The 13,681-nt window shown below is 40.6% G+C and overlaps 1 protein-coding gene across 1 annotated transcript in view; it reads right to left on the bottom strand.

Annotated features, from left to right (window-relative positions):
* Positions 1-859: 859 nt before the first annotated feature.
* The window catches only part of LOC115469072 (ankyrin repeat and MYND domain-containing protein 2-like), a 93,658-nt gene continuing 80,836 nt past the window's right edge, over positions 860-13,681 (bottom strand). The window contains exons 8-10 of the mRNA XM_030201358.1: positions 8,806-8,934; positions 5,989-6,130; positions 860-2,148 (exon numbers count right to left, since the gene is read on the bottom strand). Of these exons, the coding sequence (XP_030057218.1) occupies positions 1,940-2,148; positions 5,989-6,130; positions 8,806-8,934 (480 nt within the window). The 3' untranslated portion in view covers positions 860-1,939. The remainder of the gene's footprint in view (positions 2,149-5,988; positions 6,131-8,805; positions 8,935-13,681) is intronic.

Genomic DNA, 13,681 nt, shown 5'->3' on the forward strand with positions numbered 1-13,681 from the left:
GACTTTTTTTACTTTGCAAAATAATCTGACTGTTGCATTTTGAACCATTTGTAATTGCTTAAGCTGGGAGTTAGAGATGCCTGTGTACACTGAATTACAATAGTCTAGTTTAGAAATAATACATGAAAAGCTGTGTGCAATGTTCGAAAATCCAAAATATTATGGAGAAAGCAGAGTACAGAGAGTGCCAAAACAGGATTTTTAACAAGTTCATAAATTTATTTTGTAAAGGTCACTTGACTATCAAACCAGATACCTAAGTACTTAAAAGTAGTGACTGGGGCAACTGGCTGACCAAAAAAAGAATCAGAACCAGAGTTGAAGAAGAGTGCATCAATATCCAGCAAGTGACAGTTTTATCAGGATTCAAGACAAATTTGTTAGATGAAAGCCAGAAGGACAAGAAAACACTGGACAGGTTCAAGATCAGTATTAATAGAAAAGGTTGAGAACCAGAGTAGAATGTCATCTGCATAGTAGTTAATATTATGCTCTTCTGTAAGTTTTGCTAAGGGACTAATGAAAATATTGATGAGTAGGGGAGGAGGATTGGGAGGAGCCACTATTGGTGTGTACAGAGAAAGATCGAGATGACAGAAAAGAGGAAAACTAGTTAAGAACAATAAATATGTATGAGATAGATCTATGCTATATGCCAAACGTGTCTTGTGCATATTCATTGTGGTAAGCTTGAAAACCTGACTGGCTAGGTATGCCTCCAGGAGAGGGTTGAGAAGCACTGTGGTAAAGAACAGTAATACAATTACGCAAACCAAAGGATTTTTCCTAACACATTTTGACAGATAATTAAGTTACAGACATTTTGGTGACTACAGCTGTCAGATGAAAAATACATCAGTGCCAATGCTGTACTTCTTTATTTATATTGTGCAGGACTACAAAATATTTACAGTTGAAAGGAAACAATATGAGCAAGAATGAAAAGCAACAATGCTGAGACACTAGCTTTATACTGAAGGGATGTAATGAAACAAAATCTTAACTGCATATTAACTGGATCACATATATTGAAATATTTAAGATTCCCTCTGCTTCTATGATTTATAATGAGAAGATGTTGGTTCTCCATTAATATACAAAATAATTTGCAAATTGAGTTGTGATATGTACAATTCAATTAACCAAGTATATTCAACACAGGATGTGCCAAAGAATTAAACCCTGGCAATAGCCATCTGTTTTATGTGAATCATACCACTGGGAAACAAATTAAATGATCACAACCAAAATAAATCATGTATATTACACTGTAAACATTATAGCTATTGCTGGTATTTTTCACAGAGAAAAATTGTCATCAAAAGTGTAATAAATTTACTACAGTCCTTCAACACAGCATAATCCTCCTCCTTTCTTGGGTGAAGCTGCCAGAGAAACTTTGTACTCTTTTCAAAGTGATGTAGATATGTCACAAAAATGTAGAGTTACTACTCTGTATTTCTGTTAGGTTACTATAAATACGGAAAGGATGTGGGCTTGCTTTTGACCTTTATTTTGCAATGGAATAAGTGCTGACAGTTGATGGGTTTCAGTGATTTCTTACTCCTGGCTCCAGTATTACCTTTCCAGGAAAGGATATATAATCACTTTAAAAAGTTCTCTTAGAAATGATAGAGCACAGTTTTTTACACTGGAGTACAACTTATTTCTTCATGGAGATTTCTACCTCATTAATGATAACCATTTTCACAGACAGGCATACATATATTTAAATATACTTAGGATAGACATATATCTCTCTAAGGAGCATCTGGCCAGGTGCTGAACAGCTTCTTCTGACAACGTGGAACACTGTGCAAAACTGTCGAGAAATGAATATGGCTAGTTTCTTCTTACAGAGAAGAGCAATAAGCTCCACTGCTTTGGTTCATAACATTTTTGGGGCTTAAGATGGCAACAAGCACTTACTACCCCTTCCTCACTCTTCCAATTCCTTTAGAGTATTAGTTGAAGTTATACTGCTGTCACCTTCATATGCACTCTCCGGAGATGGTACTGATACCTCTGCAGTTTTTTTTGGCTCTGCTCTACCAGTGCTGGGATCAATGCTCACTAATTCTTCCGTACAGCCTGTTTGAGGGCTGGATGGCCCAACTTCTGAATTCACTTCTGCTGCTTCTATTTCAGCTAAGAGAATATAAGAAAAAAAGAACCTTACACACACCATTAAGCATTACTGTTCTATAAAACAGAGATACTTAAATGATTTTGTACTTAGATCTGTCTTTTTTCATACGATTTGGCAAAAATATTTGATGAAAATTACACTATGCCTAAAATCATGTGCATCAAGCCCACTTTCATAGTTAGAAACACTAAGGGAAACGCTCAACACAGTATCCATGGATAGAATATTTTACCTGTGTAAATCAGCTGTCTGGAAACTGCCTGTGCTTGATGTAGCCAAATTTGGGCATTGTTCCACAATACATGTAGAACACTTTTAGAGGTACTAAGAGAAGATATTCCCCACAAAACACAGGCACAAGTGTCTACACCTGCTTTGTACCAATGGTAATTTTCAAAGTGAAATTCTGTGTGTATTTTCCCTTTGAAAGCTGGTGAAAAAACTACAGGTAAAAAAAGCACGCACAGACTTGTAGCAATTTAAATATTTCCCTCATCCATGTAGAACATTGTGTGTGTCTGTGTATTTAAACTGAAGATTATAAAATTCCCTGTACTAAAGACCTGGTACAGTTACTTTATAAAGCAAATTTTAACAACTAATCTCCATAGTCTTTTCCACTTAGTTTTAAAAGCTTTGTATCACAGCATTAACAGATAGAATCTAATAGCCACTGCAGGATCGAATTTAGTATTCCCACCCACCCACCCCTAGGACAATTCTTCATTTATAGTCATTTATTGTAATTAGGGTAACAAGCAAGGAGTGCTCTTACAGAGTTTTAAATACATTTCATTACCATCTAGGAAGGAAACACTAAATAAATCATACAATATACTATATAAACTAAAAGACACTTTTATATTAGGCTAATATCCTTAATACTGTAGCAAGTTTTAAGTACTAAGATGGAGTCAGCAGTCCAGCAGCGAGAAGGGTGCTATCCAGTCTTTTGCATTGAGTGTCACATGTATGATTATCTCCCAGTTGTTGAGATGTCATATGTGTGTGCCCGATGCAAAGACCTCCTAGCTCTTAGAGAACGTGTCCGTTCTCTTGAGGCTGGAGTAGCAGACTTGGTGGAGCTGAGGGAGACAGAGAGGTACACAGAGGAGACCTACAGGGATGTTGTAGAGACGTCCCACCTCCAGTCTGGTAGCCCTTGTTCTACCCTGGAGGAGGGAGGTCCCCTAGAAGGAGAACATCACCCTGGTGAAGTAGGAAGTACTCCTGTAGCCAGGACCTGCCCACCAGGGGATGTACTATCCTCTCATACCGAGGATATGTCTCCAAGTGCTGCCCGGGAGGGAAAGGTTAGGACAGCTGTTGTAGTTGGTGATTCGATCATTAGGCATATAGATAGCTGAGTGGCTGGTGGACGTGAGGATCGCCTGGTGACTTGCCTGCCTGGTGCGAAGGTGGCGGACCTCACGCGTCACCTAGATAGGATTCTAGACAGTGCTGGGGAGGAGTCCGCTGTCTTGGTACATGTGGGTACCAATGATGTAGGAAAATGTCGGAGAGACGTTCTGGACGCCAAATTTAGGCTCTTAGGTAGAAAGCTCAAATCCAGAACCTCTAGGGTAGCATTTTCTGAAATGCTACCTGTTCCATGCGCAGGGCCAAAGAGACAGGCAGAGCTCCGGAGTCTCAATGCGTGGATGAGACGATGGTGCAGGGAGGAGGATTTTAGATTTGTTAGGAACTGGGCAACATTCTGGGGAAGGGGGAGCCTATTCCGAAAGGATGGGCTCCACCTTAACCAGGGTGGGACCAGGCTGCTGGCGTCGGCATTTAAAAAAGAAGATAGAGCAGCTTTTAAACTAGAAATGGGGGGAAGGCCGACAGTCGCTCAAAAGCGCATGGTTCGGGATAAGGTATCTTGCAAAGATACCTCACAAACAGGGAAGATAGGGTTTCTGGATAGTGAGGTTGCACAACAGACCGTGGTAGGCCAGGTGCCCTTAAATACAACTAAAGATCAGACAAAAGCAGGCAAATCAGTAGTGTCCAGTACTAAGCATCATGCAAATAGGAACAACAAACATACTCTGAAATGTCTATATGTAAATGCTAGTAAGAAATAAGATGGGGGAATTGGAATATATTGCACTAAATGAAAAAATTGGAAATAATAGGCATTACTGAGACCTCGTGGAAGGAGGATAACCAGTGGGACACTGTCTTACCGGGGTACAAAGTATATCGTAGAGATAGGGTGGACCGGACTGGTGGAGGGGTAGCACTGTATATTAACGAGAGCCTTGACTCAGATAGATTACAAATTCAGCAGGACACAAATCACCAGTGGCGTACCAAGGGGGGGGGGGGGCGGTCCGCCCCGGGTGCACGCCGCTAGGGGGGTGCCGCGCGCCGGTCAGCGTCGTTGGTTTCCATGCTCCCTCTGCCCCGGAACAGGAAGTAACCTGTTCCGGGGCAGAGGGAGCATGGAAACCGACGCTGACCGGTGTGCGGCACCCCCCCCCCCCAGCGGCGTGCACCCGGGGTGAGGCGCATCAGCGATCCGCCCCCGGTGTCAGCGCCCCTCGGAATGCCACTGCAAATCACACCTTTGAATCATTGTGGGTTGAAATTCCATGTAGAAAAGGGAAAAGGACGCGAACAAAATGGGCAATGTGATAATAATGGGTGACTTCAATTATCCAAATATAGACTGGGTAAATGTAACATCGGGACAAGCTAGAGAGGCACAATTCCTTGATGAAATCAAGGACAGCTTTATGGAGCAGCTGGTGCAGGAACCGACGAAAGAAGGAAAAATTCTAGACTTGGTCCTTAGTGGAGCGCATGATCTGGTGAGGGACGTTATGGTACTGGGGCCGCTTGATAACAGTGATCATAATATGATCAGTTTTAATATCAACCTTGAAGTAACTATACACAGGAAGTCAAATATGTTAGTGTTTAACTTTAAAAAAGGAGACTATGATAAAATGAAAAAAAATGGTGGAAAAAAAACTTAGGGGGACAACTGAGAGGGTAAAAACTGTACAACAAGCATGGACGCTGTTCAAAAATACCATCCTGGAGGCTCAGGCCAAACATATTCCACTAATTAGAAAAGAAAAACGGAACTCCAAAAGACAGCCGGCCTGGTTGAAAAGTGAGGTGAAGGAAGCTATTAGGGCTAAAAGAAATGCCTTCAGAAAATGGAAGAAGGAACCGTCTGAAAATTACAAGCAGCAGCATAAGGAGTGTCAAAGCAAATGCAAGGCGCAGATAAAGAAGGCCAAGAGGGATTACGAAAAAAGATAGCATTAGAGGCAAAAAAACAGTAAAAAATTTTTCGGTATATTAAAAGCAGGAAGCCTGCAAAAGAATCAGTTGGGCCGCTGGATGACCAATGGGTAAAAGGAGCGATCAAAGATGACAAAGACATAGCGGAGAGACTAAATGAATTCTTTGCTTCGGTCTTCACCGAGGAAGATTTGGGTGGGATACTGGTGTAGGAAATGATATTTCAAGCGGACGAGTCGGAGAAACTTAGACTTCATGGTAAACCTGGAGGACGTTATGGGGCAAGTTCAGCAAACTGAAGAGTAGCAAATCTCCTGGACCGGATGGTATTCATCCTAGAGTACTGATAGAACTGAAAAATGAGCTTGCGGAATTACTGCTACTGATATGCAATTTATCCTTAAAATCGAGCGTGGTACCGGAAGATTGAAGAGACAGCAGTGTCATGAGAGAAGGAGAGATGATCATGGTGGGGTGAGGGAGAGAAGATAGTTTCATACCAGTATGTAATACACTTTAATTTACAAATTCTGTCATGAGAAGCTAGTTAGAAATGGTTACACTTAGCACATCATACCAACCTTTTTTCTGTTGTTTCTCCTGGTTCTTTTTCACCTTGGCAGCTTCAATCTCCTGCTTCTCTCGGACATCTTGCAAAGTTTTACATGCTTTCTTGTGTGTAAACCAGTGTGCCTTCTGGCACTTCTGATCACAGTAAATCACCTGAAAATAATGGACTATCATAAATGTAATGCTCAAATAGTGTAAGCGCACTGGTGCAGCACACAGGAAGAATAAAAATATAAATTTAATTATTAAAAAAAGAATGTTGGGGTGTTTTGTTTTTTTAAATACTCAAGGTTATGACAATAAAAAATGTGAAGTAAATAAAAATATATTCCTTTTTAGATCATGTTGGAGACCTGCAGTCTGTTTATACAGGTATCTACCATCACTATTGTACCAGGGAACAGTGAATGCAGTGCCATGTTAATATTCTATGAGGAAAGGCTCTGCTAAAGTAAACACCACAGAAGTTAAATTTGAAAATGCTGATCTCCATTGGTTGTTTTCTCCCTCACTAGCTGTAATGCCTGCATTATTCCACATGGTTAGTTTTAAAGCATAAATATTAAAGGCCAGGTCAATAGTGGTTCCAAGATAGGCAAAGGCCGAAAAGCCATGCCAGCAAAATAACAACTAACCAACAGAATCCCTTTTAATCCAGCTGGAAGAGAAGCCAATCTGGCTGATCATGGTCTTCTGAGCACCTCGTAACACATCTGTGCAAGAACTCCTCCGATTATAGAGGTGACAGTTTCCCTAGGCTAGAGATAAGTGAATCTAAATATCAAAACCCACAGATCGCCACCACTGTCTTCCTGGACACAAAGTCAATATGACTCACACGTGTGATCAATTCTTCAACCCATGAAAAGTGCCACATAATAGTCAATGTTTAGCAAAGGGGATTAACATCCCAGAATGCCAGTGTTGAAATAACACCTATCATGGACACACCACTTTGTAATCAAATTTTCTCTAAATGATCACCTGGTGGGTGTGCCTTCCATATTTTGGAAAGAGATCAGAAACCAGAAACATTTGACTGCTGAGAATTTCCTGGAGGCCTTGAACTAGCCCTATGTGGTTCAAAAGACAACTATGGTGTCAGAGCAGGTTGATATTGGAGAGTACTGAAGGAACTTAGGCAAGTTCTGGTGACTCTGCTGGCTACCTTTTCAATTCTTCTCTAGAGTCAGGAGTGGTCCCAGAGGGCTGGAGAAGGGCAGAAGTGGCCCCTTCTCCATAAAAGCAGAAGGAAGAAGTTGGGAACTACAAGCCGGTAAGTCAACCTGCCCATTTGAAACTGAACTGCAATGATTTTGCCAGCATACTTTGCCAGCAAAATCAGAAGTCTCTGTGAGGATTTACCCAGTCTCCTGCCAGTTAATCAGGGACATACAAATTGCCCTCTCCTTACACAGACATATGGGACTCTTAACTATTATAGGGAAGGGCCTTTGACCAAACACCTGCCCCCTTGATCCCTGCCTATCAAAGATGGTGTGGCAAGAAACAGCCTCAAAAAGGACCACAAAATGTATTTATAATAGCATTTATACCTCACAATTTCCAATGTACACTGGTTCATTGAGTGGAGTAACAGTCTAGTGGTTAGTGCAGCGGACTTTGATCCTGGGGAATTGGGTTTGATTTCCACTGCGGCTCCCTGTGACTCTGGGCAATTCATTTAACCCTCTATTGCCCCAGGTACAAAATAAGTACCTGAATATGTAAACTGCTTTGAATGTAGTTGCAAAATAACTTCAGAAAGGTGATATATGAAGTCCCATCGCCCCCCCCTCCCCCCCACCTTTCAATGTGGCTTACAAGGAAACAACAAATGAATTAAACCATTTAGAACATATACAACAGCAGTCAGAACAAAAGGACAGAAAGTCTATTTTAAAGTAATACAACACTGATTGCTTTGTTTGTAGTGATTTGTGTGGATTAGTTTGTGATTTGCTTGTTAGAAATTATGAGCTTTTCTTTCTAATGGGCAACTATCAAAAGTATTAAGAAGGACAAGCTCAAAGTTAACAGCCAGTATCTTAACATTCCATTATAGAACAAGCAGTTGGCATTTGGCTCAACAATTGGCTAGGAAAGAACCAGAGACAGGAGATTCACCTCAGTTTTAGTACTGCTGGATTTCTCAACTGCTTTTGATACCGCGAACCACAGATTAGTAAAAAAGGACCCTAAGTAAATTAACTATTATACATGAAGTACAGTAGTGTGGTTGTCACATGAAGCCTCTTTGGATGCCTAGAAATAAAAAGCTGATAAAATGAAAAGCAGAAAACAACCTACAGGAAAGGTAGTCAGGAAACACGTTAGCGCTTAGGATTATTGTCCTCTGAAAGGTAAATCTGTCCAGTCCCAAGTCTGCTACAGGTGAACAAAGATATAGCACCTCTCTCCCATTCTATTCTTTATGGACTACTAAAAAAATAAATGCCTTTATTACAGACATCTACACAGGACTTGTATGGAACTTGTCAGGAAATGAATTCCTTTTAACATTAAGGAAATATAAAGTTAAACACATTCCAAAAATGTGAAGAGAAAAAAAAACTCACATAATGTAACTTATTTATAAATGTAGCATGATCCTGTCATTAAGAAACAAAACTACAGGATACTTTAATGTATTTCATAATGCATACTTGTGTTGGCCTAACTGCATACTGTCATAGGAGAAAATGGTGCTATTATCCAAATGCCAGTCCCAGAAGATGCACACAGCAGTCTGTGAAAGGACTACTAATGAAATGACTACTAAATACTTCAAAAGATGTTTGTAGCATAGTTCAGGAGAGAATTCTTACCATTTTGCACAGTGAACATCTTTTGTCTGCTCCCTTTTCACCACAAGTAGTACAAAATTCAGCATCTACAAAGCCCACCTGGCCAGTAATAGCTTGGGTAAACACAGAGAAAGCAGATGGATCAGACCCCTAAACAAAACAAAAAGACCATATCTGTTAGCAAAACCTTAGATATTTACTTGCAGCTTATGTCTAAGGTTCCCAAATATGTATGTTTATAAATTCATAAAAAGAACTGTTTTGAGGTAGTTTCTATTCTCCGAGGACAAGCAGGTCATAGCTCGCATGTGTATGACATCATCCACGTTGCCCAGTGCAGAACATTACAAAGCTGAAATTGCTTTAATAGCATGAGCAGCATCCCCATCACGCAAATGTGACTGCCTTCCCACCTGCCACAAGAGCATGGGACCAGTAGTCTCCATTGTAAAGAGAGGACGCGCCCATCCACAGCTCCTCACACTGTCCGATTGCAAATAGTACTTTCCCTGGGAGATTTTCTCTCCTATTTTTCTTTTTTGCCCTTGTTTTCCCTCTTCAGGTGCTTTGCCGCTTTTTCCTAGCACCACTGAGCCATTTGATTTGCCCACAACTGTTTTTCCTTCCATATCACCGGCCTTTACCACACTCTCTGGCAACAAATTCCAGAGTTTAATTACAAGTAGAGTGAAGAAACATTTTCTCCGATTTGTTTTAAATTTACTACTTTGTAGCTTAATCGCATGCCCCCTAGTCCTAGTATTTTTGGAAAGAGTAAACAAACGATTCATATCTACTCGTTCCACTCCACTCATTATTTTATAGACCTCAATCATATCTCCCCTCAGCCGTCTTTTCTCCAAGCTGAAGAGCCCCAGCCACTTCAGCCTTTCCTCATAGGGAAATCTTCCCATCCCCTTTATCATTTTCTTCGCCCTTCTCTGTACCTTTTCTAATTCCACTATATCTTTTTTGAGATGCAGAACCAGAACTGAACACAATATTCGAGGTGGTGTCGCACCATGGCGCACTACAAAGGCATTATAATGTCCTTATGTTTCTTTCCCATTCCTTCTCTAGTAATACACATCATTCTATTTGCTTTCTTAGCCGCTGCCGCACACTGAGCACGACGACACCTAGATCCCTTTCCTGGTCGGTGACTCCTAACATGAAACCTTACATTACATAACTATAATTCGGGTTCCTCTTTCCCACACATGCATACATGAACTTGAGCCTGCATCAAGATGTTACTAATAATCACATTCATTAAAGCTATAACTCTTGAACACTGTGCACTATTATGGGAGGAAAAAACCTCAGGACCCTATATCCACTTATGTGAATGGTAAAACTATCAGGGTACTTCCAGTCATTGGCATTAAAAAAAAAAAAAAAACAGCTCTGTGAAATGCTGATTTTTCCCTGGTAACCCAAAATCTGACTCATGAAAAACTAAGAAAATAGCTTAGCTTTCAAAAATGTGCTTGAAGAACTTAGTTTTTCATGAGTCACATTTTGGGTCACCAATGAAAAGTCAGCATTGCACAGAGTTTTAATGCTTTATGGGGGTCTTTTACTAAGCCACAGTAGTGTTTTGAGCTTGTGGTAGAAATCAACTAGCAGTAAACACCGAGACGCCCATTATATTCCTATCGGCTACTCAGCATTTACCTGCAGCTGTTTTCTACTGTGGCTTAGTAAATGACCGCCTATGTGATGAGGTTTTCTATGCCAATGACTGTAAATTCCCTAATAGTTTTACCACTCACATAAGTGGATACAGGGTTCTGAGGCTTTTTCCTACCATGATAGCATACTCTGTTCCAAGTGAAAGTGATTAGCAAATTGCTGGCAAGTGAGAAGAGTTTAAATCTTATTAATAACATCTTGATGCAAGTTCAGGTATTACTTATTATGTTTTATTTTATTGATTTACACTATGATATTTTACTTGACTTATTTTATCAGATTATATATATATTTTTTTTTATTTTGTTAACTTTTGTGCTTTTATTGTGTGTGAAATTATAACCCATATAGACTGATGGATATATACATTTTATAACGAAGTTAGGATGAACATGCGTTTCCTACAGTGAGGAGAAGAGAATGTCACATTCTGTACAGTGAATCCCACACTGAATGTAACGTGTTCTCCATCGTATAGGATAATGTATACACACTTGGTAATTTTTCTCCTTGGGCTGCCGGCTCAGATGCTCTCTCTCTAGTTTGACTTTTTGAATTGTACATCCAATCAGGTACAGAGGGAGTCCTTCCCGCTCAAAGGCAAATCACTGTTCATATCAGTTCTTTTCCTTCCGCTTATCTCGACAGATGTTTCTCACTTACAGGGAAGAACAGCAGACAGGAAAACTGCAAAGCTAATTCATAAAGTATGACTTCACAGAGTGCTGACCCAAGGGGTCATATTATGGTACCTGCAGGTTCACAACCCGGAGATTCTCAGACTTCATTGAAACCTATGGGCTCTCAGACAGTATCTCAGGTTTTAGGCACTTTAGGGGACTCTCATACTAGTTGAAACACAGGCAGGAAGTGCTTTCAAGCTGCAAAACGTGAAGCTGCCGAAACTGAAACAACAATAGCTGACTTCTCCCTCAGTCGCAAAGTCGGCACTGACCGGACATACCTCTCCCATACCTGTAACTTCGGCTAAGATGTCTCGAGAGGCCACTCCATTGTCTTCTAAGGTGCAAATCACATACCCGTTTCAGCCTCCACCAAAACATTTTTAAAAAGTGAGTAAAATGAAGCATTTCACCCAGCACCCTGTTTCTCTACCTTCTCCTATACCTTGCTGTCCAGAGTGATCATGAAAATATTTCACAATGCAACAGGCATTCTCATAGATCCACCAGAGTGCTTACTCCTCACAAGTTGTCCCTATCAACTTAAGTAGCCTAATCCATCTTCCTTCACTAGGACACACCGTTAGTTGATGTTTTTGCTTCGGACACCACCACCAAATGCAAAACCTTTTGCTCAAGAATTCCATTCCAACACAGTCTTCCTCAGGAAACGTTTGCATTCCTTTGAACAGGAGGTCTCTATTACACCTACCCTACAATCCCCTTGCTGTCTGACGTGATCAGGAAAATACTTCACAATGCAACAGATATTATTCTCATAGCTTTCAACTGGCCAAGACAACCATGGTACCCTTGGCTTCTCAAGCTTCCAGTGGACTATCCCATGTCTCTGGGGACTCACCCTCAATTGCTGTCTCAGCAAAACATTCACCTTCATCACAACCTGCAAAAACTAGCCCTCACAGCTTGGAGACTCAAGGGCTCTCTACATATTTAGCATAATACACAGTTCAAAATGTTCTGTCTGCAGCTATTAAGCAATCTACTCAAAAATCTTATTCTTATAAATGGAGGAGGATTCATGACATGGTGCACAGATCATGAGTTTGATCCCCTTACTTGCTCAGTACAAACTCATCTTTAGTATTTATTACACCTCTCCAACTCAAATTAAAACCTTCGTCCGTTAATCTAGCAGCCATTTCTTCTCTTCAGACAGATGCTCATCAATCATTTTTTCATCTCATCTACTGATCAAGTATGTTTTTCAAAGGACTGTTGCCATCTACATCCTCCTATTCAACCTTCTCTACTTATGTGGGACCTCAATTTACATGTCAGACCTCGTTGACTTACCTTCAAGAAATGCTAAAAGATCTTCCCGCACACTCCTCAACCTGCCCGAGTTGCAAAGGATTAAAATACAGACTAACACACGCGACTAGCTTTTCCTACCTAAGCACGAAGATGTGGAATGCACTACCAACAAATTTGAAAACAATTAATGAAATGTCCAACTTCCGCAAATCTCTGAAAACCTCTCTCTTCAACAAAGCCTATCATGAGAACCCATAGAGTCATTACAACACCTCACCACTCCACCTTATACTGAATGACACCTTTCTATGACTGTTTGCTTATCTCTTCTATGTCATCCCTGAGCTCACTGTAATACCAAATGTATCTTCTACCCTGAAATGGCGATGCCATTACAGGTCTCTGTAAGCCACATTGAGCCTGCAAATAAGTGAGAAAATGTGGGATACAAGTGCAATAAATAAATAAATAAATTTAGTCCTTACACAGTTGCTGAAGCCTCCCTTGAGCCTTTAGCATCTGCCTCTTTACAGCACCTCTCCTGGAAAACACTTTTCCTCATCACCGTTACATCAGCTTGTCGTATTAGTAAGATACTAGCTTTGGCTCATTATCTTCCATACAAAAGATTTTTTTCTGTCAAAGGTGGTGTTTCGTACACATCCAAAAACTTTACCCAAGGTTGTCTCCACTTTTCATCTCAAGCAAGATATAATGTTACCCATTCCACACCCCCCCCCCCCTCCAACACCACATTCCTCTCCTGCAGAGAAAACTTTTCACACACTGGACTGTCACAGAGCTTTAGCTTTTTATATCTCAGTTGCACACAACCTCATGGCACTCCTCTCAGCTGTTCCTTTCATCCCAAAACACTTGGTCTACGCTTTCATTCTGGATAGCTGACTGTATTTCTTTTTGTTACAATCAATCAAGCTAACCCTCCTCCACCACATAGAATTGGAGCTCACTCTGCTCGAGCAATGGACATTTCCACTGCTCAATTAAGGGGAACTCCATTCCTGGATATATGCAAAGCAGGAATGTGGTCTACTCCACATACTCAACATTACTGTCTGAACAATGTATCTAAACGGATGCCAGATTTTGACAAGCAGTACTCCAAAACTTATTTTCTTAATGTTCCTCCTCCCAATCTTTTCACGCCAGGTCGTTTCATAGCCATGAAGAAACTAACAACCCTGAGCTAGGGAGACACCAAGGATTAGACTCTATATATG

Source organism: Microcaecilia unicolor, chromosome 1 (genome assembly GCF_901765095.1).
Source record: "Microcaecilia unicolor chromosome 1, aMicUni1.1, whole genome shotgun sequence".
Taxonomy (NCBI): Eukaryota; Metazoa; Chordata; class Amphibia; order Gymnophiona; family Siphonopidae; genus Microcaecilia; species Microcaecilia unicolor.